The 26,921-nt window shown below is 35.1% G+C and overlaps 1 protein-coding gene across 1 annotated transcript; it reads left to right on the forward strand.

Annotated features, from left to right (window-relative positions):
* Positions 1-3,535: 3,535 nt before the first annotated feature.
* LOC141480810 (uncharacterized) lies at positions 3,536-4,851 on the forward strand. The gene is made up of 3 exons (XM_074171302.1): positions 3,536-3,871; positions 3,931-4,152; positions 4,212-4,851. Exons 1-3 carry the CDS (start codon positions 3,701-3,703, stop codon positions 4,437-4,439), a joined length of 621 nt encoding a protein of 206 aa, XP_074027403.1. The 5' UTR covers positions 3,536-3,700; the 3' UTR covers positions 4,440-4,851.
* The last annotated feature ends 22,070 nt before the right edge of the window (positions 4,852-26,921 follow it).

Below are 26,921 nucleotides of genomic sequence, written 5' to 3' on the forward strand. Positions count from 1 at the left end.
TTGTTCTGGGTGACTTGTCTGAACATGGCGAGTTGGGTATATTTGTTCTAAGTTAAATGCAAAATACCCACACAATATGGTCGTTTTGAATACGAATTTTGTCTATTGGGACCATTGAGGAATATATAGTGAATGACCGAACTACTCACGCACAATGTATGATTTTATATAATAAATGGAATTGAGTATTCCACTGTTGACAGTGGCATACGATAACTGTACTCTGATAAAAAAAAATGTTTAAAAGTTCAAGAAGATGTGAATGATGACGCTCGCCCTGGACGCCCCAGCAAATCAAAAATCATTCAAAATGTTGAGAAAGTGAAGAAAATTTTTGAAGGGAATCGTCGAATCATGTCGGTAAATCGTTTGGCTCAAACCATGCAATTTTTTCGAGAATTTTGGCAGGAATCGTGTGGCAGCGAAATTCGTTCCAAAATTGCTGAATTTTGAACAAAAAACCGTCGTATGAGTATCACCCAGGAGTTGTTGAAAGACGTCAGCGGCGGTCCAAATTCACATGATGAATCATGACTATATGGTTATCACATCGGACCAAAGTCCAATCGTCCCAATGGAAGAGCCTAGAAGAGCCAAAATATGGAAAAGCACACCAAGTTATCTTGAAATTGTGTGCCGCTGGCGAAAATCAATACGAAGAAAACATCTGTTGTTGGCTTTCGCATCACAATAAGGCATCTGCTCAGTTTTCATTGCTTGTTCGTAGTTTTTTGGCCAAAAAAACAACGTTATCATGCTTTAGCCACCGTATTCACCAGACTTGCCCTCCTGCCACTTCTTTCTGTTCCCAAGTTTGAAGAGACCGATGAAAGGACGGCGTTTTGCGAAATGAAATTGATAATTCACCTGATTTTTTTAATAGATACCGTCTTCTCAAGTTACCTGAATTATTCACATAAATATATATACAGATTCAGTTCAAATTCCGCAATTATTTTCTGACTCAAATCATCTAAGAACAATTCGTTCAGGCCAGTCTCAACTCCCTACACAGTAGGTTAATGGACTGACACCCATCAGAAAACAACTACTCCCCTGGCTAGTACCACGAAGGGCGTTGGATTATATCCAACAGGTGTCAGTGCAGGATTCTTCACAGAAGTTATTCCCGCATATGCTGTTGGCGATACAACTGCCGCAATAGATTTTCAAATATTGGAACACACTTGCAGACTGGTTTCGGGCTGTTTGGCCACTCGTCAGTGCAAGGTAGTGTATATCATCAACATAAAGTCGATGATTTCCGATAATTGAAAATCGAAATCCGTCAGAGTATCATTCCTCGAACTAAGCTGAAGCATACAACAAACAACAGGTTTGTCGTCGCCCCATCTGCCTGTGAACGAGGTAACCAACTGCATACCCGAAATTTGCCCAATTTCTCGTATAAGGAAAGGAAACTTTCACATATAGTCGGTGGGCATACTGGAAGACTGGCTATAAATCAAATTATCTAAGAACAATTCGTTCAGGCCAGTCTCAACTCCCTACACAGTAGGTTAATGGACTGACACCTATCAGTGTCACCCCTGGGTAATACCACGCCCTTCGTGGTATTACCCAGGGGAGTAGTAGTAATAGGTGTCAGTCCATTAACCTACTGTGTAGAGAGTTGAGACTGGCCTGAACGAATTGTTCTTAGATAATTTGATTTATAGCCAGTCTTCAAGTATGCCCACTGACTATATGTGAAAATATTTTCTGACTGTTTTTTTAACAAACTATAGACTTCAACCCTGAATATAGCAAATATACGTACCAAATTGAGAATACAATCGGTCATTCATTAGTTTCTGTCTCCAGCGCTAACTTTTTTGAAAATATTTCTCGCAATGAATGATTTGAATAGATATTTAGTTACAGGCCGGCTCAAAGGCCTGTTAGGAAAGTCATTCAAAATTCTAAGGGAAACATCCACCCCTTCTTGGGGGTTGAACCACGAGGGCTACAAATAGCCCTGGAAAATACCCCCTGACAATAAAATTGAGCTGTGTTTTCGATTCCTTAAATGAAATGAATAAAAAACACTTTTGTCTAAATACCACTGGTAGATTTTAATTATACGACCCGTATAAGTTTTATACTTGATAATGGGGTCAATCACGAAACCGGTCGTATAAATAAAATCTACCAGTGGTATTAAGACAAAAGTGTTTTTTATTCATTTCATTCAAGTGATCATGAATTACCATAAAGTAAACGGGTCATCAATCACACATTTTCGATTCCTCATATCATTTACTGGAAGGGAGATATTAAGGGTAGAAAGTTTTCAAATTGACACCCTGTATACTTTTAAGCATGCCATAAACATTGTTTTCAATCCTGAACATTAGAAATAATCAAACCTGCTAAATCTTCTCAGATAATGACAATTATCTGAAACAATTATAAACCGTAGATTCTAAATATGTAAATGTGGTTTCCTCTAATTTAATCATCATAATAGTTATTATCTTGTGTCAAATACTGCATAATATTCAACATTTCATTCCAAATCTGCCACTAAGCCAGTATCTGCGTGGGTTTCCCACTAATACAAAACACCCGATAAAAAGATAAATCATGAGGCCATCTCACCTACTTATCTCCAGATCCCATCTCGAAACTTAAATAATAATTTGATTGCCAGCTACCCGCAATGTGAACGTGTGTTTTGATAATGAAACAATTGATTTATAGCCGGGAAGGTCTGAGATGAAATAATGAAGCCAAGACTGCTAAAAAGCTATATTTACTTTCAGAGATTTGCATATTTTTATTTTATAAATGGTCTCTGGAAAAGTGTTTTTGCATATAAATTGTGTTGTCTTTCATAATTAGAAGGCCCGCGCCCGATCTGTATGAGAGCATTTCAGTGATGAAATGTAGTTTGAATCCGCTGCGATGAAGGTAAACAGTAGATAAGACGTCGATCGAATTCCAAATCATGGACGTGTCATAATGAGTTGATTTATGCCTAAAGTTAGTTGAATCAAACCCTTTGCATTAGATTTTATGTATGAGTGTTCTGCTCAACGCTATTTTCACGCTATTAGCTTCACCTGTATGTATGCATGTATGTTTGTTTGTATGTATGTGTGTTTGTTTCTAACTTTCAAGCTCGTGATCTGTATTGACAAAATTATTGGCATTATTGATTGATCTATTCGCGGGCAGATGGCGCTGTACATAACCTTCATGATAGGTTGTTCAAAAGAATATCAAAATAAATGAATATAGTTTAAAAAACTAAAACACGCGCTTCCAAATAACAAGTTAAAAATAAATATACTTAAAAAAAACTGAAAAACACGCTTTTAAAGAACATATGTTTTTTTAAATAAGCTTATAGTTATTTATGTATCAAGGGAATTAGGAGGGCCTTAATTACCGATGGCAAAGTTTGCGTCCCGAGGGCCTCTGGCCCGAGGGACAGCAATTGCCTGAGGTTATTGAGGCTCATCAATTCTCGTGGTACATAGATAATTTTATTTCTGACCGATTTCAATAAAATTTTGTTCATTTTTGAAACGGAAAAATGTACCAATTCATTACCTTCCGGTATATTTGAATCAGGTACCGTTGATTATAGTAGAGTTTTCTTGTTGCTAGGTTGTTGCTATGTTACTTGTTTATAAACAGAACTTTGTTATCAAGCTGTGTTTGCGGTGAAAACGTGTTTTCTACCCCAAATATAATGGAGGATATTTTGAAAAAAGCTGAACAAGCAAGAGAATCATTAATTCCATCGAAAAGTGAAGCCGTATACCAAAAAGAATACAAGATATATCTGGACTGGCTGACACGGAAAAATATTATGCCAAAAGATGTCACTGAAACTGTATTTCTGGCATATTTTCAAGAACTGGTAAGGAATTTTCTATGTTTTTCGGTAGATTTGGTAGTAATTGTGTTTATTCGTTTCAGTCAGAAACGTATAGTCCGAATTCTTTATGGACTAAATGGTCAATGCTAAAATCGATGGTGACTATACATGAGAAACGTGATATCACCAAGTTCAATGAACTACAGGCTTTTTTGAAACGGAAGAGTAAGAGTTATAAGCCGAAAAAGTCTGCTGTTTTATCTCCTAAAGATGTTATCAGATTCCTAAAGGACGCTCCTAATGATATTCATTTATTGCATAAGGTAATTTTTTTCTTATTTTCCTTTTTGTGTGTATTTATTTCCTTTTTTTTTTGTTATAGGTTGTTTTGATTATGGGTTATTTTGGAGGATGCAGAAGTCAGGTACTTTTGAATATGAAGATATCGGATATAGAGGACCGGGATTCCGTTATGGTAGTGAACGTACCGGAAAGTAAAACTGGTGTATCGAAGAAATTTACAGTTGTGGATGAAAAAGAGTTCTCCGCTTTGCCTTTATTAAGACTTTATATGTCTTTGCGTCCTAAAGGTATTGAACGATTTTTTTGAGCTTCCGACAAAATAAATGTACATCTCAGCCAATTGGAAAAAACATGTTTCGGAAAATCCCCAGCAAAATCGCAATGTATTTAGGATTGCCAAACTCATCTTCCTATACGGGACATTGCCTTCGTCGCACTTCTGCTACTGCTCTAGCCAATGCAGGAGCAACTATGACTAACTAAAAAAGACACGGAGGTTGGAAAAGTTCCACGGTGGCGGAGGGGTATTTGGAGGATAGCATCGAATTGAGAAATAAAACGGCGCGTATGTTGTCTACTTTGTCATCAGAAGAGGCAGGTACCTGACTGTAGTGAACAGAAGCTCCAGCCATACGAAAGAAGAAATTGTTTCCAGTGGCGGAAGTAATTTTCGGGGAACATTTCAAAATTGTACATTTATTATTTGTAATGACGTGAATAAATAAAATATGGTTCAGTTTTCATTTCTATTTATTTTTACTTGTGAAAAGTAGAGGGAATTATAAAATATATAATGTTCCAAGGGAGTTATGACCCTCTTTATTGATAGCGTAACTATGACGATATAAGCTTATAATATCCCGGTCAGAAATAAAAACAATAACGATCGAAAAATACTGGTATTATTGTGAAAAAAGCGTGGGCGTTTTGTGCAATATATTTTGTATGTCTAGCGCCCACGCTTTTTCAGAATAATACTAGTATTTTTCGATCATCATTGTTTTGAGCTAATTGAAAAAAAATCCAATATGATTGTTGAAATTTTAAAAAACCTAATTCCTCTCTATCTTCCTTTCACAATATGAAATTCTCTGCTTGTCTGTTTCTGTGATTTTCAGTGGTCATGTTTTCACTAACGGTAATAAAGAACGGTTGTTCGTAACATCATATAAAATAAATTTGATAAACAAGATATTTTCGAAAATGTAATTTTTCGTCAACAGAACAATTAAACGAAAAATAAAAAAAAATGAAAAAAATGAAAAATTAGGACATTTCAAGACAAGTTACTTCACGGCGTTTTGATTGTTAGTATCCACAATCGTCTTCGGGTGATGACTGGACTAATTCCTCAAAGAGATGACTATTGACCTCCCAGACCTCGTCTGGGAGGTCGAAGAAATGAAAACTATTCGTGTTTGTTATTATTTGAAGTTATTGATTGTATACTATTTATTGTTGCTATAATTATAATTGATTGATAGGTTTCCTTTGAGTTCATTTTTGGTATATTAGATATCGATGTATATATATGCTTTTTTCCTCCCATAGGCCTTTTTGGCATGTAAGTTGGTCGGAAATATGAAAATAAATCTTTGCCATCTGAATATAAGATCATTGGTCGCTCATTATAATGATTTCGTAACTTTATTTTTGTCAAATGATTTTGATATCATCACTCTCAGTGAAACTTGGCTGAACAATAATTGTCGTACTATAGATATTTGTTTACCTGGTACAATTTCGTGCGAAGGGATAGGAGCGGAGGGACCAGAGGAGGAGGGTTGGCTATTTATTTAATGAACACTCTCAAATTTTCTAACCTCACCAACAATGACAACATTGAGGATTTGTGGGTGAGTGTGAGGTTGCAAAACATGAGTTTTGCGGTGGGTTGTATTTATGAGTCGCCTAAATTGACCTGACAAATTTTCTCAATGAATTTGAAAACAGTTTGATATCAGTCGTACCTCAATTTGATGAAATAATCTGTATGGGCGATTTCAATGTGGATTTAGCAAATTTCAATAGTTTTTCTGTTCGGAAGTTGAATGAATTATTTATGAGTACTGGGTTGAAGCAGATAGTTAACTTTCCTACAAGAATATCTCAGAACACCTCTTCTATTTTAGACCTGATAATTGTTTCAGATCAATGCCAAGTTACAAATTGTAGTTCTCTTCATGTTCCACACATATCTGACCATGATTTGGTTCATTTTACCCTCAACCTGATTGGTGAAAGTGAAAGCAACAAAATTATTAAGTACAGAGACTTCAAAAATATTGATGAAGATCAATTATATACTGATTTACAGTCAATTCCGTGGCACCATATTTATGGCTTGGATACCATTGACAAAAAAGTAACTTTTTTTAACGAGAACATGAACACCTTACTGGAATTACATGCGCCTTTCAAAACAGCTTTCATTAGGAAACAACATAAACCGTGGATTACCGGCAATATTAAAATTATCATGAGAGAACGCGATAAAAAACTTAAAAAATTCAAACGAACCAAGAACATTCGCGATTTTGAAGAATACAAAAACCTTAGAAATTTCACTAATAAATCAGTAGAGAGGGAGAAAATAGCCTATTTGAGTTTTGACATAAGCAGGCATACTAATAATGCATGGGACACCTTAAAAAAACTCAACATATATATTAAGAAAAAGAAGAACGATATTCCAGATCATCTTTCAGATGTAAATGACATAAATGATTTTTTCCTAAACTCAGTTCCCACTGCCGGTAAAGGCTCGGAATTTGAACAGTACTACAGTGGTCGACTTGTTGGTCCCGATGTAAGTTGGAGTTTTAGCAGAATCGAGAATAACAACATTTTCAAGTATTTACTGGCAGTAAAAACAACGGCTGCAGGTGCTGACGGCCTCAACATAAGATTCATCATATTATGTTGTCCATTCATAATTGAATATATCTCTCACCTCTTGAACTTCTGCATTGACTATTCAGTATATCCAACTCAGTGGAAATTGGCTAATGTGATCCCATTACCGAAATGTGAGGTGGTCAGTGATCTCAGTGAGCCTGAGACCAAATCAGCATTTTACCCTTTGTCTCAAAATTATTAGAAGTATAAAAAGTCAACTTGTGGAATTCTTGAAAACATATCATATTTTGCCGGATACTCAATCTGGATTCAGAAAAGGACATAGCTGCGCGACAGTCCTTCTGAATGTGACAGATCGTATCTTCCAGGCAACCGACTCGGGAATGATTGCTGTTCTAGTTCTCCTAGACTATTCGAATGCTTTCGATACCCTAAATCATTCTGCACTGAAACATATTCTAAGATATATTGGACTCTCAGGAGAATCTGTTTTGTTTTTTGATAGCTATCTAAGTGGTAGAAAGCAACGAGTTGTACGCAATACTAGGGTTTCTCAAACAAGAGAACTGACATGTGGGGTTCCACAGGGATCCATTTTGGGACCAATTCTCTATGTAATTTTCACAGCATTTTTCAAAATTGTTGTCTCGCATTGTTATCTACAAATGTATGCGGATGATACTCAGGTGATGTATTCTTTCCACCCATCAGACATAGTGAATGGTTGTCAGAAAATCAACGAAGACCTTGATAGAATTTTCAAAATATCCAAAGATCATTCTCTCTCATTGAATCCAAACAAATCTAAGGCAATGCTGTTCGGGAGGCGAAATGACAGACTTCTTCACCAATAAAGTGTTTGTGTTACTATCAATAACATTCCTGGATAGAATACTCCTTACGATTCGAAAAGCATATATCGGAATGAATTCGTAAAAGTATCTGGAAACTAAAAATTTTGCTTGGATCTCGAGCCACTTTGAATTTGAATTTAAAAAAAATGCTTCGCGAGTCTCTAGTTCTTTCTACTTTTACTTATTGCGATACAGTCTATAGCTCTTGCCTTACGGCAACATCAATGCAAAAAATCCAGAAAATCAAAAACTATTGTCTCCGTTTCATCTATGGTATTCGTAGGCGTCAACCCATCAGTCATAAGCTACGAGAAGCCGGGTGGCTAAAAATGAAATCTCGCCGAAAACTTCACTGCTCCACCTTATATCACAGAATTATCACTACCCAAACTTCCTCCTACGTTTATAGAAAGATTGTGTTACGCACTGACGTTCACAATCTTAATATAAGATCGAAAGGTACTATAACACCACCAATCCATAAATCATCCTTGCTTGAGAGAAGTTTTTACTATAATGTATCGACCACTTACAATGCTATTCCAAATGATTTCAAGAATATGAAACTCTCCTCCTTTCTCTCCTTGAGTTTATGAAATCCTCTAATATCTAGAAAGCGATTATTTGAATCAGCACATATATCTATAGTTTCACTCAATTTTCATTAGTTATCTGCGATCTTTTGTTCTTTCTTCTGTTTGTCCAAAGGTTGAGTGGAAGACCATCTTTGTGCACTCCAGGTGCTCAAGATGAACTCCGCCTTTTCACTTATCTCCGCTTTCCTCTTTCCGCTTCACCGGTTTAGCGTGAAATGGCCATTTTTCGCTTGATTATGGGTTTCCATATGTTGCATATCTCTACGCTAGCTTGGCTGCATACATTGTTGGACAACATGTATGCATCTTCTTTGAATTTCCGCCTGAACCAATGTTCCCCCCTGTGTATGATCTCAGCTTGGGACCACTCGATGTTATATTGATAGGCCCAAACTTTTTGAAAATGTAGACTTTCGTTTATATGTTTTACTGTTTTCACTCATAAGGAACCAACAATAATCCCCCATCATTGCTGCATCTCATCAGCCTTGGTACCGTTGCTCCATTGTCAGTATGTCTTGGTGGAACCTATCTCGTTGTTCCTTTTACTTGACAATAGCTCTGTGTTGCTCTACTGGTCCAAAGGCAAACAAAACAGCAAAACTTCGTAAATCCGCCCTGAAGACCTAGTAATAGTCCTATAACTTTTTGGTCACCAGATATTTTCCACTTATACGTATTATTATTTATTGCATTTACAATAAGTGACATACTATCGTATGATTCCTTCATGCAATTAAATGTGCAAGAGGAATAGAAGGTCTTTTGTTACCATTATAGAATAGAACGACTTTCAAACTTGTTCCAGACGAATCTATAAACAAACGACATCCGTCCATGTTATGTGCAAATCCTAATTTTTCCATCGCACCATTTGGATTCACACAAACACACGTTTTACCTGCATAGTAAAAAACGAGAAGAGCTCATGGTTACGGATCCCAAAATATTGTGATTTTTGGTTTTATGGGCTAGTCAATTCCATTGTTCAGCATTCTCTTTGGACAAGTGGAGGTCCCTTCACTATTGGGAAAATAAGGACCGTCTTTTTTTGGCACATCATGGGAAGCTGCCTGGTCATCATACATTTCCAAATCTTCCTTCCGTTCCGAAGGGTATTGGAACCGGTAATTCTTCTCCTTACAGAAACGACCTTCTTGCAGAAGGAATATCCGGATATACAATTTTGTGTTTGCACTTTCTTGAAGAACCAGACACGTTCGTCATGCAAAAGTAACCGTCGTAATAATGATTTGTTGTTTCTCGCCAAATTATTGGGAATGCAAAAGGCATAGAAGAGCGTTTGCTATTCAACCAGTAACTCAGATTTGCTCACAGGTTTGACAACATACGTGAGGAGCCCAATCCCGATCTTGATCACCAACAACCTATCCAAAATACTAATGGTAGGCTACTTTGGTCATTTGATCAATTGGCGTTTCTGAGATTTAGGAGTCAACTGACCACATATATAGCAAAAATATCTGTGGGATTAACGCAGCCACGTTTCTGTACTTTGGATATTTTTGTACTGTTGCGTACGTCGAGTTCAAATATATGATACTGCGTTTACGTGAGTCAAATTATTTCATTCACAAAGATAACACTAATTGAATACTCTTAATTTTCGTATGTTAGCTCACCCCGCTCCTCTAATACTAAATCACCACTACTCGTGTCAAACCAATATTGATGATCCGGTTGTCAACCTGCTACTTTTATAGCGGTTCTGTATTTCTGGTATTATCTGGAAACTTTGAGTATCGGAAGCGACGTTACAAGTCTTATATACAACGGAAGCAGATTCGAATACTGGGCAGAGCCGATGTGTTGCTAGATTTAAAACAATTTCCCAATTCAGGGGAAAAGCAAATTTGGAATCATAACTCAAAAATCTCACGTGTTAGGAAAGTTTTACTATCATTTTCGCATTTAGAGACCAAAAATTAACAAAGAACTGCCTATGGCATTACAGCAGTAAATTGGCTGTAAACTTATGATTGACTATGATGATTACTATATAACTTTGCATCAAATTGTGAGACGTTGTTTAGTTTTACTTCAAGCTCCTGCAATCCATTGAGGAGACATAATTTCACTCGCTGGCTAACAAAAAGCTTCTGCAAAGATTGCCTCTATGAGAAAACTTCCAAATTATCCGTAGATGATATGAAAGTCGAAAAAGATCGATTTTCGTTTCAAAATACTCATGTATGCATCACTAGGGACCCAAAAGGCAGTGATGGCTCTCAGTACCATAATTATTTCTTTAGATAGTGGAATTTTTGAAAAAATATCATTGAGGTATCTTAAGTATTGTGCAAAGGTGACAACTGGAATTTTCATCTAGTACAAACCGCATCAATGATGATTTTTTGTTCATTTCAGTACAAATAAAAATCATTTGAAACCTCCCGGAAGTTTTCATAATCAAATCCTAGAAAAATTGTAACTTCATTGAAGCTTATTCTTTCACTTTCTCATGAATTTGTTGTAGAGAATTGCAACTGAATTACAGATCGGGATTGTTATATTCCAATTTTGTGATTGTGATTGTGATACTCTTTCGAACGCATGGAAATGTGAGGATATTGAGAAACATCCATTATAAATGAGCTATCTATTTCGTTCTTCGTCCTCATTACTAGATCAAACTCCATTGTTCTCTCACACGTACAAATTCAAACTTGAGCCGACAGATATCATAAAAAACTCCCACCAGTCATGATGCCATTCTGCCTGTCTAAATATTATGAATGTACGGATTAAGGCCATGACTTACGACCCCTGTGTACCAGCCATCTAATATTTCTTTGTCGACTGAAGTGCCGACATTTCTGAAGTGGCAAATTTTTTGTTCAGTCCCTTGGAAACTTGCTTTTCACTTGCCTGATGCCTTTTCACTTAGGTTGTAATATTGCGCATTTCTCTTCTTGAGTATAACACAGTAATTTTTTGTCGAATAAAGTCTCTATTGTTTACTGCTATATGAAGGGACTGTTTTTGAATTCGGTATTATGGGGCCAAATACGTTATTCATAAATAGGCAGAAGATTCTGAAAACGTACTGTTGTTGGGAAATGTAAATAGGGGGAAAACTTCTCAAAAAAGTCGTGTTTACGCTCCGCTGCTCACCCCACAGATTATCCATAAGGTTTCAGTGGGTTATTGAAATAATACCGAGTTTCCATATCTACATAGAATATCGACATTTATTTTTGTGTGAAAATTATTCGTCCACAAGATATGTGGAATTTTATGAATGAATTGAATGTTTCATCTTGAAATGTTATCCACATTGGTACTGAAGAGGCAGTAAGACAAGTGTCTTACTCCGAAACATCGATGCCCACCATTGAGGATGACAGTGTTCCATGAAAATTGATTTTTTTTCCATACTCCATATTGTGTAGCAATCTTGTGAATGATATCTGATTCAATTCAATAACGAGGGTTTCGAGTACAGACTGGGCCAACTTTCAAAGGGAAATCCCTGTTTTCAAACCAGATAGATGAAAACCAATGGCTATGTCTGGAAGTCAAATTTTATCACAAACCTAATGCTAAAAACGGCATATAGATATCTATCATCGTTTCTGAGTCACATCAGCATGCTTTTCGAAAATGTGCATTTTCGAAAAGTTGCTGCAACTTTTTCCTGTCGAAAATGTTTTCATTTTATGCAAAAATTTCCAAAGAACTTTTTCACGTAGAATTCAGTGGTGCGTGGGTTTTTCATGTATACTTTGAAACGCACACTTTGATCAAGTAGATTGTGGACGATTCGGACGATGCAAATCTTTACTGTCAAATTTTGATTTAAGCAATAAATATGCTCTTCAATGAGTGGTTTTTGTTCAATTTTCAAACACATTCGCAATGAAGTATGAGAATTATGAAAAATGGTAAATGATAGTATGTTTTATACGAACCGGGGAAAATGCAGAAGCAGCAAGCAATTTGTATCACGAGAGTTATGCAGAGAGAAGATCACCTTTCAGAGATATTTTCGCAAGATTACGACGAAACCTAATTGATGATGTTCAGTTTGGGAAGGAAAGGCCAAAACTATATGGATAGGTAAAAGGAGTTGGAAAAAATAGTCGTTTCAGGAGCTGTTATATATAATATACAGGGAGCATACACATATTCTTGTACATTTCAGGTATGGTTTTCTATGGAACGGTTTTCTTTACATCTACGGTAAAGATTGTGGAATGAATTATCTGTCATAGTTAATTTCAAAGCACAAAGTGCATTAATTCATCATTCCATTCAATATGAATGTTTCGAATTTGGATTAACAACTGAGCTCAGTCAAATATTATTTGAACGAAATTACAATGAACATTACTGGAGTTTTTTCCCAACACCAAATCGTACACCAATCGTAACGATTTGGTCATAGTTAATTTCAAAGCACAAAGTGCATTAATTCATCATTTCATTCAATATGAATGTTTCGAATTTGGATTAACAACTGAGCTCAGTCAAATATTATTTGAACGAAATTACAATGAACATTACTGGAGTTTTTTCCCAACACCAAATCGTACACCAATCGTAACGATTTGGTCATAGTTAATTTCAAAGCACAAAGTGCATTAATTCATCATTCCATTCAATATGAATGTTTCGAATTTGGATTAACAACTGAGCTCAGTCAAATATTATTTGAACGAAATTACAATGAATATTACTGGAGTTTTTTCCCAACCCCAAATCGTACACCAATCGTAACGATTTGGTGTTCGGAAAAAACTCCAGTAATATTCATTACTACACCAAAGGTTCCAAACAGTGCATCATAAGTACAAAATTACAATAATTATAATTAATAACTCATACGAATATTTGTGATATTTTGATGACAATGTTCCATTAATTTTGCTTCAATTTCTCAAATCCTTAGATTTCATATCTATCTTTCCAGGCATTGGATGCCGAATAGTCACTAAAAAAAAAATATCATATATTCAGATAATTCTCATTCAAACAATTCCTGTATCAGTGACATATTGAAAATATTATGAAAGATTTATCAAGATCAATAGAGTGGGTACTTTTATTCGCCATTAACATATTTCCCATTACATATTCGGATGTTCTTTCAGCTAATCTTTTTAATTTCTTTACAGATTCTTTCAGAGATTTCAAATCAATTCATATCATATTAGACAATGGAAGTCCGAACTGATGAAATATAATCGGATTCGTTTATTTCACTGATGTCAGCAGTGACTAGATTTCTATAATTAGTTTGCCCAACTTTTACTATGAGAACAACTAATTGTTCTAGCACCAGATCGACTTGAGAATGAAAATGTCCTAATAAGAATTTCATCCAGTTAACTAATGACAACGTGTATTATGGTGATCCCTTCGAATTCAAGTTTGACCCACCGCTGGATCTGTACAATGTTTTCCGAGAGAAAGTTGAAATACGTCCAATCATTTGTCATTGTCTTCGGGAAATAACGTCACGTTTTTAGCATACGTCATTTAAGGATATGGCGACTATTCGTCGACTTATACGTGCAAATAAGAGAAAAGTTTCCAGGATTTTTACGTAGATTGTCATGTCACATACTGCTTTTTATATTGCCAGCGCCAATGGGCCCTAACTGAGAATATTTCAGGGACCTCATTCTCTCAGTGATAGTAATAAAATATTTATTCAACTCTGCAAGATTCCAGCTGGGATCGCTAGAAATTGCAATCTCTTGTAGCAGAAAGTAAAGAAATTTATATTTTATTTCATCTTTGGCGGGATTATGTTTCAACTTATATTATTCAATATAAGATCGATTTCATTATAGCATTTTCTTTTGCCATGCATTATTCTATCCTTATCAAATGCTATTTCTTTTAAGGTGTAGCTTATGTTTCACTTGGTCAACTTGAACCATATTCATCTTACAGTGACTAATCATGAACTAAAGCGGGTTATACTAATATTTCTTATTCAAAGGATAAATTCACATCATTTAGATAACCGGGTGTTCATGTTTTTCATATGTGGACCGTAATAATGCCTCACCAATCTCTGAAAAGGACAAAAGGAATTATGTTGTAGAATATTCATTTTGTTTATTACCTACCTTTAAGATGTCATATAGTTGTTCTGTGATAATAATAACGTCTTTGCCAGAAATCAAGATGGATTTTTAAATAAGAAATCAAACATAACAGCAATACATTCATCCTGTAACGAAATAATCAAATGGTTCGATGCAGGAGATTGCCCTGTTGGGATATTTTGTGATCTCAGCAGAGCATTCGACTGTGTAGATCATCAAAGTCTAAAGGATAAACTGTACAAGTATGGCATACGGGTCTTCCGCTGCCTTGGTTATCAGATTACCTCTCTCATAGAAAACAGTTTGTGGAAGTTGATAAAATGAGATCTAATATGATTTCTACGGACTTTGGGGTGCCACAAGGATCCATATTAGGCCCAATACTGTTTCTGTTTTATATAAATGATTTGGCAAACTCAATAACGGAAGAAAAAGTAATAATGTACGCTGATGAGACTTCTATTATCGTCTCGGATAGGTCTGATTCTGACCTGGAAGAGAAATTTGCTAAAGTTTTTCGAAACTTAAATTCATGGTTTGCGGCAAATAAGTTATTCAAGAATGTTGATAAAACTGTTCTGATCCGTTTCCATAACAGACAGAAATATTATACACTAATCAGTTTCAAGATTAATGAGAAGGGAGAGTCTGTAACGATAGGCACCGAAAATACCAAATTCCTGGGACTTCATATCGACCAATGTTTAGGTTGGCATAATCATTCTGAATCTTTAATGAAGTAGTTGAATTCGATAACATTTCAGCTCAGAAATTTAAGACAAGTGTTAAATATTAGTCAGTTGCTGACACTGTATTATGCTCAAGTTGAGTCCAGACTCAGATATGGCCTATGTTTCTGGGGATTATCGTCACGTTGGAATGAGGTATTCCTAGTGCAAAAAAGAATACTGAGAATCATAACAGGATTGTCAACTAGGGATTCCTGCAAAAATGTGTTCGTTAATTTTAATATTCGAACTTTGCCTTGTTTGTTTATATTTGAACTGTATTTACATGTTTTTAAAAATGACAATGAAATCTTCCTGATGAATAGATGTATCCGCAATGTGAATACTCGTCAAAATAATAATTTGTTTGTACCCTATGCCAGAACAAAGCTGGCTTATAACTCACCAAATCTGATGGCTCCCCGAATATCAGAGTCGCTTGCTGCAATGAGAGTATCATCTGCAAAGAGGTTGATGAATTCACAGTCACTAATAAAATTCATGTCATTCAAATGAAGTATGGATAATACAGGGCCAAGTACACTCCCTTGGGGGACCCCGGTATCAATTGCTTTTTGGCTTGATAGGACGTTGTTCATTTCAGTACATTGAGATCTGTTGAGTAAATAACTTCTGAACCATAGCAACACCCTACCAGTTATTCCATAGTCTCTAATTTTGATAGCAAAATAGATATATCTATAGTTTCGAACGCTCTTTTGAAATGCAAAAATACTGCTATTACATATTTATTGTCATCAATTGACAGTTTCCATTTAGACAAGGTGAGTTGAAGAGCAGTTCCACATGAGTGTTGCGATCTAAAACCTGATTGATACTCCATCAAAAGGTTGTTGTCTTCGATATATGTGCATATTTGGTTATAAGCAGCTAACTCTAATACTTTTTCTAAAGGAGGCAGAGTGTTTATGGGACGGAAGTTAAAGGCTTCATTTGCATTGTAAACTTTGGGCACAGGAACAACTGTACTAATTTTTAATTGATCTGGAAAGTGCCCATTTATCAGAGAAGTATTGACAAGAAGTACGTGACCTAGTACCGAAAAGATACTCTTGAGAACCTTGTTATTCATTATATTAGTGTTACACTTGTTATCCAAACATGAAATAATTGACTTCAATTCCTTGAGTGACAAACGTTTGAAATCGGACAAATTGCATCCAATCACTTCAAGATTTTCACATGACCATTGTACAGAAGCCGAAATTGTTGCTTCAATATCAAAGAATACTTTCAATAAAAAAATTATTGAAGCTTTCAGCTTTATCTTGGTCTAACATCACTCTCTGTGCGTCAAATACAATAACATCAGGAAGGGGACTATTATTGGGTTCAATAAGTGTTTTCAAAGATTTCCACATTTTGTTTGGATCATGCGAACAATCATAAATCTTCCGTTTGTAGTAGTTAGCTTTTTTCATTTTCAGCAGATTAACCACTTCGATTCTATAACTTTTATAAATAGCCCAATTGAGCTGTTCACCAATCATAGTTCTACAATTTTTAAATTTTTTGTAAGCTTCATCTCTATTCCTTGCTGCAACAAAAACTTCATGATCATACCAAAGCAATTGGCTTTGATATTGTTTGTATGATTTTAATGGACTAATAATATTAACTTGTTCACTTACGTTCTTAACAAGGTTAGCATATATTGTATCGGTATCATTCAAGTTCAAGTTCCAGTTGCAATTCATTAATTTTTCATTTAAAAAGAAAAGTTTTGTTTCACTAAAATCCCTATATAATTTCAAAGTGCCAGATTTCTGCAGCTGACAGGATTTAATTGTAACAGTGATGATATTATGATCTGTAATCTTAGGAATTTCATGGACTGAACATTGGTTTAAGGCTGAGGAGCTAAAGACATAATCAATCAATGTACTACTATTATTAGTAACTCTTGTTGGTTCATGGTTCATGGTTCATAAAAGAGGTTTTGGACTATTGATTTCGAAAAATACCGGTTCTCAATATTATACAAGATGTTCAAGAATCATCGTTACTTTATTATAATTTCGGACAAAAATAACTTAGTTATTTCAAATAGAACACCTTGTATTTTTTCGGTCTGAACAATATAAAATTCAAATATCTTTCATTCCATTTTGGAGTTCCCTATACTTTACCTAAATGGTTTTCATGATAGTGTCTTTTTCAAATTTCAATGCATTCATTAAATCAAGATAGCTTTGAAACGACATTTATTTGATTCGCTCACAGAATTCTCATTAACAGTTGTTATACTTCACTTCTTCGAAAATATTTACTTCCCACTGAAATGAAGTTATCATTCACATTCCTATTCTGACAGCTGTTCATTGAACAGACTATACATTGTTTTATTATTTAACTGAAACAACAACAAAATATGGAACTCAAATGTATTCAATTCGAAATTGGTTCTCAAAAATACAACCATCCTGTTGAATACAAAGATCCAATCTCTATACGGAAGACTGCTCAACATTTAATAACATATGAGGCAAAACTCTTCTAAAAGCAGAACTTATTTTCTCCTTCCTATTTTCCAGTGTGGTTGGAGTAGTATCGTAAACTTCACTATTCAAGTATTTCCATAGAAAAAATCGAGTCAAATCTGGTGATCTAGCTGGCCAATTTCGTGGTCCTCCTCTACGAATCCATCTATTCGGGAGAGCACATATTCGAAAACCGTATGATACTGAATTTGAAATATGTCGGAGCTCCATCCAATTGTAACCACATTCGTTGTCTGATATTTAGCAACACATTATCTAGAAGCTCAGGCATCGTGTGAAATTAAAAAAAAATTGATTATTTCTTCCCACACGTTAACAGATCATCTATTCTGTTAATCCAGAGTGCGGAAAAAATGAGGATTCACATCACTATAACAATGTAAGTTGTGTCTGCTCACTGAGCCCTTATTATGAAAAGTAGATTTATCAGAAAATAAAGTGGAATCCAAAAAATTTTCATCTTCACTAAACTCAGACAAAATTCGTTTCGTCGATGGAAGGCTATTTCATTCAATTCCTGGTGCATCTGAATACGGTACGGGTGAAATTTGTTATTTTTGATTACCCTACAAATGCTCCGTCTGCTTATCCCTGTATCTTTCTCGATCTCACGTTTACTGGTATGAGAGTTTTCTATGATTGATGCTATAATGATGTATTCATTTTCTTTATTTACAATGACGGGTTTTGATCTATTTGCTTTTCCAAAAACTACACTTCCAGTCCTAAGAAATTCATATAGCAATCGTTTGAAAACTAACTTGTAAAACTGAATCTGATTCGACCACAGAGAAAAATTCAGGAAATGTTTTCGATAAGGAAGTTGATCATTAACGAAACTATTAAAAACCATTCAAAATTTTCAAATTATTCGATATATATAGTGACCCCAGAAGTTTGACTGATACTTAAACTGATCATCTCGAAAGTATCTGAATATAAAACCAATCAGTATAGAAAATTACTCTCCTTGTTTTTCATGTAAAGAGTAGAGGCAAACAGAGCTCAATAATGAATGAGATCTAATATTTTTAGATAATTATATATAGTGTATTCTAAAAACACTTTATTGTGTGATTTTCACTAGATAGTTTTACAAAAACGCAACACGTGTTTCGCCATACGATGGCTTTCTCGGGCGTGTCTGGGATATCTGTCAGATCTGTCAGTCGCACAATAGACTTAGGAACCACTAGGTTAGGTTAGGTTGAGTCAGAAGTGAGTGGGTCTATTCGACCTTCCATCGCAACCCACAAGGGTTTATTGTGGCGCACACCTATTCACAGTCGACCAAATAAACCCAGCTTCTCAACAAGGCCAATTAGTTTGTATGGTGGGACGTCTTTCAGGTCAGATGGTAACAGTACGGCTCTGACAAACTCTAAAAACCTGATTCGGTCCTCAGTGGGACAGGCACAAAGTATGTGCGCTGCTGCTTCATCATTTTCCAAACAGAGGCGACACACACACTGTCTTCCGACAGTCCGAGTCTCTGCATATGCTAATTCAAATGACAGTGACCTGTAAGAAGGCCTAATAGACATCGTGTTTTATTCCTATTATAGTCCAACAACTATTTGGTATCAAGCTCCGAAGGGTGAATAGACATCTTAGAGTAAACCTATCCTGGAAAATTCTGCCAGAAGTCCATAAATCTTCTTGCTATCAGGTGTTCAATGTTTGTTCGGAAAAGCCCAAAGCGATGCCAATGACAGGTTTTGGTCTAATGAAGCTGCTTGCAGCACCTTCCTTTGCAAGAGAGTTAGCAGCTTCATTGCCTTCCAGGCCAGTATGGCCAGGAATCTAAACCAGAGACAATCTGTTGAGTCTTCCTATTGAGGAGGGTCGTTTTTGGCAATTTGCTACTAATTTAGACGTTGCTCGGTAGGCGCCAACAGCTTACAAAGCCGCTTGACTGTTCGAAAATAGTAATTATGTGGTGACACCATAATGTTATATGTTTTCTTATGGAACGCCCTATATTTATTTACGTTTATAGAAGATACATAAAACAATAAAATACAATGTAAGAATGAAATAACATTAGGAACAATACAAATTATGATGAATTTTTAAAAATTGTAGGGGAGAGTGGGGTCAATTGTAACAATTTTGACAACGTACGAGTTTGCTCGCAAATTAAATATTATATTTTGATCAAACGAAGCTCTACTGATAAAATAAGCATTCTTTATTGAGGTTAAAATATGTATTTAACTGAAATCAAACACTTTTTGAATTTAATAACAATGGTCTATTATGTATTTGTGTCAAATGTTACAATTGTACCCATAAGGGGGTCAGTTGTAACAGCTTCAGGGAAAATTGTAACGCAATAGAAAATGTCAATAAAAAATACAAAAAAAACATATGTTCAGGTAAAACAGTAGGTTAAATGTATGTAAAAAAGTAACTGAACTTGGTGATATTTTGATAACAATACAATAAAACTAACAACTAATCTTTACAATTTGAACAATAAAAATAAATCATCTACATTGTCTGCACACTCTTCATGACACCATGATTTACAATCTATGCATTCAATCCAAACTTCTCCATTATTGTCATGACTGTATGGTTTCAGAGAGTAGAGACAAAACGCGTCATCTTCGTCCTCGGATGAAGTTTCTATTTGCTTATTGTTTGCTTTGTTTCTCTTTACTTTACGTGCCTTAGATTCATTTCTTTCAGCCAATTCTTCTTCTAGAGCTTGTTTTTCTGGCGTTTTTGTTAAAATAGCTGATTTGTGTTTTTTTCTACCTTTAATGATTTTTTTGGTAAAATCAGCTTTAGGATATGGTCTAATTTCCAGCAATATATCCTTGGATGTATTAAACACTTGAATTTCTTTCGAAGTGGAAGCTAGGGGTTCATCATCGACTTCTGACATATCTAGAGCCAGACTATTCCTCGAAGTGGACGCTTTCACGTGCGCGTCAAAGTTTGGTTTATCAAGGATCTGATTATCACCTGCTTGGGAAATGGCCAATTCTATATTACACAGTTCAGATTTTGAAATGTTTTTGTGAGAACAATATCAGCTGTTGAACTTGAAGCTACTGCTTCCATTTCTTGGGTTGAAACGTTACTATTTAGAGGCCGATCAGTTACTGAACAAGGAGCAATTTCGGATTCGTCAAAAACATTTCTGTTGAATGGATATATACCACATATTCTAAATCCGCTTCGAATATTGTTAGGTGTTGTGGCAAATGGCAGTGATTTTGCTACAATTCCTGGCAGATCGTATATGGTCATCGTTTGTCCAGGATGATTTTTCAACCAAGCATCCATAGCAGTATTTAGGTAACTCTTAAATGGCCCATAAACGCTCCTATCTAATGGATGAAGTTTATGGGAAGTATGCGAGGGGTAAGATAATAACATTATCCCGTTTTCCCTGCAATAGTCGATCTTTGGTAGGTAAATATGAGAATCCTGGTCATCTAAAACTAGTAAAAGGAGGTTTGGAAAACTTAGAAAAATGTTTAATGAAGTATAATAATGTTTCATTATCCATCCAACCACTACCATTCGCTGCTGCAATAGAACCTGGTGGGGCGCTTAAAAAAAAGATTTATACTTCTTTCTTGGGAAAATGAAAAGTGGTGGAATTGAATTTTCCAGTGCATTAACGGCTTTACAAACAGTAATTAACGTTCCTCTCTCTCCTGATGTTATAGAACCAACCTGTTTGCAGCCTTTCATAGCAACTACCTTTTTTGGCCTTTGCACAGTTGTTACCCCAGTTTCATCAACATTATATATGTTTCGAGATTCGAAATGGTGTTTGTCCATAACATTTGACAAATTATCAAAAAATTTGTACACATTTCCTTTGTTAAAGTTAATTGCCCTGGCATGGCTTGTTGCTTCAGGCGCTCTTATTGATAATGTGGGATTTTTTTTTCATAAAATTGGTAAACCAGTCTTTGGAACCTATTTTGGTTTCATGCCATTTAAGAGAAATATTGTGGCAGTTTTTCTTTACAACAAATTGGTATAGAAGTGATCGAATATCTCTAGGAGTTAAACCAAAATAAGAATCAGCACTTCTGCGTATATATTCGCAAAATACAGCTTCATCTCCTTCATTTAACACCTTATTATGTGGATGATAACCCATCGTTGGATCAATACCTGCGTGTTTTATCTTTTTGGCATATCTATGCAAAGTAACATGACAAATACTTAATGATCTAGCAGCTTCCCTGACACTTAAACCATTATCACTTACGAGAACCATAGCTGCTTTCATTTGGTCATCTGTTGGACCCCTAGAGGTTTGTCTTTTTCTATATATATATATATATATATATATATATATATATATATATATATATATATATATATATATATATATATATATATATATATATATATATATATATATATATATATATGTATATATATATATATATATATATATATATATATATATATATATATATATATATTTATATATATATATATATATATATATTTATTTATATATATATATATATATATATATATATATATATATATATATATATATATATATATATATATATATATATATATATATAAAGAGAGATTTTATCGATTGGGTATGATATAAAAATCAAAAATGAAACAATTAGTGGACACAACACTCCAAAAGTGTGGAAAACCGCGGACACAATTATTGTAAAAATCTCGAAATAACATAATTTTATTCAAACCTAACGTCAATTTGTTTCAACATACCTGTGCTCTATACTCACGTTCCGCAACTCCTTGAAAATCTTTTACGAATACCGCCGATTAAATGTTTTGTCCACTTTTAAAGTTGAAGTCCCAAATTTACTTCCAATATCCAATTTTTGTCGAAATAAAATAACTTTAGTAGGTAGAAGCATACTGACGGATCGGTCAGTGGCGTTGGCGGGATGTTTGAATCTATTTAGGCATTCATTTTGAGCTGTGTTACAATTGACCCGCGTTACAACTGACCCCACTCTCCCCTATGCTTATTATATTCATTGAATTACATTTTCTCAAAAAATGAAGGAGAGTCACTGTCGTCGCTTGAATCATCTCCTAACGTTATTATGACAGAAGGAACATCTTCAAGAACCTGACTCAAGACTATTTACTTCTGGCTGTGGTGCAACTGACGAAGCGAAATATGACTTCAGTGGGCGAAGTCTCAAACACAGAACGATTTTACGTTTCTGCGCTGACTCATTTTAGTTGGCATCGACATACCTACTATGAATATGTATCGTTATTACAAAGTTATAACGCAATAGAAAATACAAAATATAGGTAATTTTTCTTTTCTAGTGAGTACCGCTGAGGTAAGATGGCCTGTAGAACCCATCTCTTATACACGACTGTTTTAAATATGCAAATGGCCGCATATAAAGGCTAAGTCATGATTATATATCATCAGAATTCTCCAGTCATTCGGAAAATTTGCGAAAACAGCCTCTTCGCTCTTTCATGCAAATTTCCTGTAAATAGTCCCGCCAGTCCCGAATATGTTAGATTTTATGTTCTAAATCCATCACACCGCCCATTTCAATCAGAAATAATGTACATAACAGAACTGAAAATAAGTTTTCCGAAAATAAGCTAACTCGGAAAAAGCATTATCAGAATTTATGTGATGATACTGTTACGTAAGGGAGTTTAGGGAGAAATAATAAGCTGATTTGAATATATGTTGATAAGAATATTTTTCAGAAAATTTACATATAAATGCTGCATGAATGAATGAATACGCCATTTTACAGTGCCTGAATATAAAATTTTCAACGATGTTGAACAGTCACACTCCAAACATTTCTGTCGTATTGATGTTCAGGTATTTTTCAAAAAATTGAAGAAATTCCAAAAATCTAACTAACACAAAGTGTACCAAATTTCGTTACAATTCAAAAACCAAAGCTGATAATTGGAACAACGTAATTGGTACTAGGTACAAATCGTTATATAGGATGATCAAATGAAAATGAAATAGAGCCGAAAACAGACATTGCGTCAAATATTCGAGAAATCAGAACGCCCTGACAGGGCGAATGGGGACATTTTTCTGCAATATTCGTGAATCTACCACTTCCATTCCCAAACGAAGATAATAATCACCCCAAAATTTTTGAATAGGCAGAAGAGGCAGAAGGATAAAGCAGAAGAGGTTTCAAAATAGGTCGACTATGTATGAATGACAAATTACTAAATGTGTCCAGAAGTCTAACAGTGTTGTAAAGTTGTAAAAGGCAAAATTTCTCAATTTTTCCATTTCAGGTGAATTCTTTATAATTTCACAAATAAATTTCTAGTTTACCTTAATTCTTTATTTTTCCATAATTTTCAACTCAATTTGATTCGTAATTTTATTTAGGGAAATTGAAAATCCATAATTTGCCCGTGTAAATTTCCTTTGAATGGTTCAATACACAGCACCGTAATCAGCAAAAATAACTGTTTTCAGTTCCATTTCGTGTGATATAATTTTGTGGCAACGATTTCTACAACTACATCCAGTTTTATGATCCATTTCCATGTCCTCTTCAATCAATGTCACTTGATTTATATTTTTCACAATGTATCCTTTTAGTTTCACTTTTCTAACTCAATTATCAATCATAATCCTTCCAACGTGGACGCATGTCATGAAATATCCGAAAATATATGAAAGTATAAAAATATTCCAACTAGATTAGAACTTTTCATGGAGTTCAATAAATTTGTCCAGAAACTAACATATTTCAATATTTAACTACACCATTCGTTCTTCTGGTAGATTTATTGAATAAAATTATCCGATATCTCACTGTATGAAACGTGCTTGGCATCGGCCATTGCTGTTTGAGCTGAATATGTTGTTTGACACCAACTCGATAAAATTGGAAAATATTCGAAAACTTTCAGAGGAGACGAAGAATTTTTCACTAGACATCTGGACTCCTACCCAGAGGCGCTCCTGTAAGGGTTCGTCAGAAATAACTAAAGCGTATTACATGGAAAAAATCAATTTTCAGTTAATTAATTGAGTATTATCATGAGCCTGTATACTATTCCAATAGAAAATCTGTACAAGCATGAAAGAAACCATCAACTTAGACCACCCCATATTGACAACAATATAATGTTTGATTAAAACAACACCAAAAAAGTCCGTGGCATGCCGTATTCAAAATTTGCCAACAATAAAGTATGTAAACAGTTTGCATGAACAGTAAACGAACCTATGGCAAAAAACAAAAGGTTGCATCCTGGGAAAATGAAGGATTCTAATGGTCCTTGACCTTGACCTTCTCCTCCAAGGTCATTTTAAGATCAACTCAACAACAATAACCCAACTGTTTTTGATACCGGTATCGAGAACAGTGAAAATATTGCCAAAAAATGAAAATTAGGGTCTAGGGTTGACGTGGCCCTCAATCCTACCTATATCCTGAGCAGGATCAACGACGTGGACATGTTCTCTTCATTTCTTGGTGCTTTCTCATGATAATAATAATAATAATAATAATAAATATTTCACGTATAGTCAGTGGGCATACTTGAAGACTGGCTATAAATCAAATCATCTAAAGGAACAATTCGTTCAGGCCAGTCTCAACACCCTACACAGTAGGTTAATGGACTGACACCTATCAGAAAACAACTACTCCCCTGGCTAATACCACGAAGGGCGTTGGATTATATCCGACAGGTGTCAGTGCAGGATTCTTCACAGAAGTTATTCCTGCATATGCTGTTGGCAATACAACTGCCGCAATAGATTTTCAATTATTGGAACACACTTGCAGACCGGTTTCGGGCTGTTTGGCCACTCGTCAGTGCAAGGTAGTGTATATCATCAACATAAAGTCGATGATTTCCGATAATTGAAAATCGAATTCCGTCAGAGTATCATTCCTCGAACTAAGCTGAAGACTACAACAAACAACAGGTTTGTCGTCGCTCCATCTGCCTGTGAACGAGGTAACCAACTGCATATCCAAATTTGCCCAATTCCTCGTAAAAGGAAAAAAATCTTTCACGTATAGTCAGTGGGCATACTTGAAGACTGGCTATAAATCAAATCATCTAAAGGAACAATTCGTTCAGGCCAGTCTCAACACCCTACACAGTAGGTTAATGGACTGACACCTATCAGAAAACAACTACTCCCCTGGCTAATACCACGAAGGGCGTTGGATTATATCCGACAGGTGTCAGTGCAGGATTCTTCACAGAAGTTATTCCTGCATATGCTGTTGGCAATACAACTGCCGCAATAGATTTTCAATTATTGGAACACACTTGCAGACCGGTTTCGGGCTGTTTGGCCACTCGTCAGTGCAAGGTAGTGTATATCATCAACATAAAGTCGATGATTTCCGATAATTGAAAATCGAATTCCGTCAGAGTATCATTCCTCGAACTAAGCTGAAGACTACAACAAACAACAGGTTTGTCGTCGCTCCATCTGCCTGTGAACGAGGTAACCAACTGCATATCCAAATTTGCCCAATTCCTCGTAAAAGGAAAAAAATCTTTCACGTATAGTCAGTGGGCATACTTGAAGACTGGCTATAAATCAAATCATCTAAAGGAACAATTCGTTCAGGCCAGTCTCAACACCCTACACAGTAGGTTAATGTTAATAATAAATATGCTTCATTGTCCAAAAAAAAGTTCTGATTGACAAAGATTTGGTGAACATTTTGAGAAAGAAAAAACATAGTCAAGTGCATGAAATCAGAATATAAGCTAGTAGATTGATAAAAATATCTAGAGTCCTACCATAAATATAAAAATACAAATTTTGAAAGTCGCATTTTCTGAAAAACATTGGATTATATACAATATATATGCAATATAAACAAATATTAACACAATAACATATCTATATGGATATATAACTATATATATACATATATACAAACACAAAAATAATAATAAAAAAATAATGTATAGAGAGAAATGTGTATAAAATATGATTAAAAGGTATCGTCATGAAATTCTTGCAAACAATAATAGGGCCTCTCGCTAAGAAAATCCTTTGTAGATTTTCGAAATTCAGTACAGATTACTACGCATTTTAGGTAGTTTGGAAGATGATTATACATCTTGGGACCATTATACAATATAAAATTTTTAATTGAAGTATGGGAAGACTTTAGGGTCTGG

Source organism: Leptinotarsa decemlineata, unplaced genomic scaffold, assembly GCF_025532065.1.
Source record: "Leptinotarsa decemlineata unplaced genomic scaffold, Ldec_3_MD MMD2_tig00000010_RagTag_RagTag, whole genome shotgun sequence".
In the NCBI taxonomy this organism is placed as follows: domain Eukaryota; kingdom Metazoa; phylum Arthropoda; class Insecta; order Coleoptera; family Chrysomelidae; genus Leptinotarsa; species Leptinotarsa decemlineata.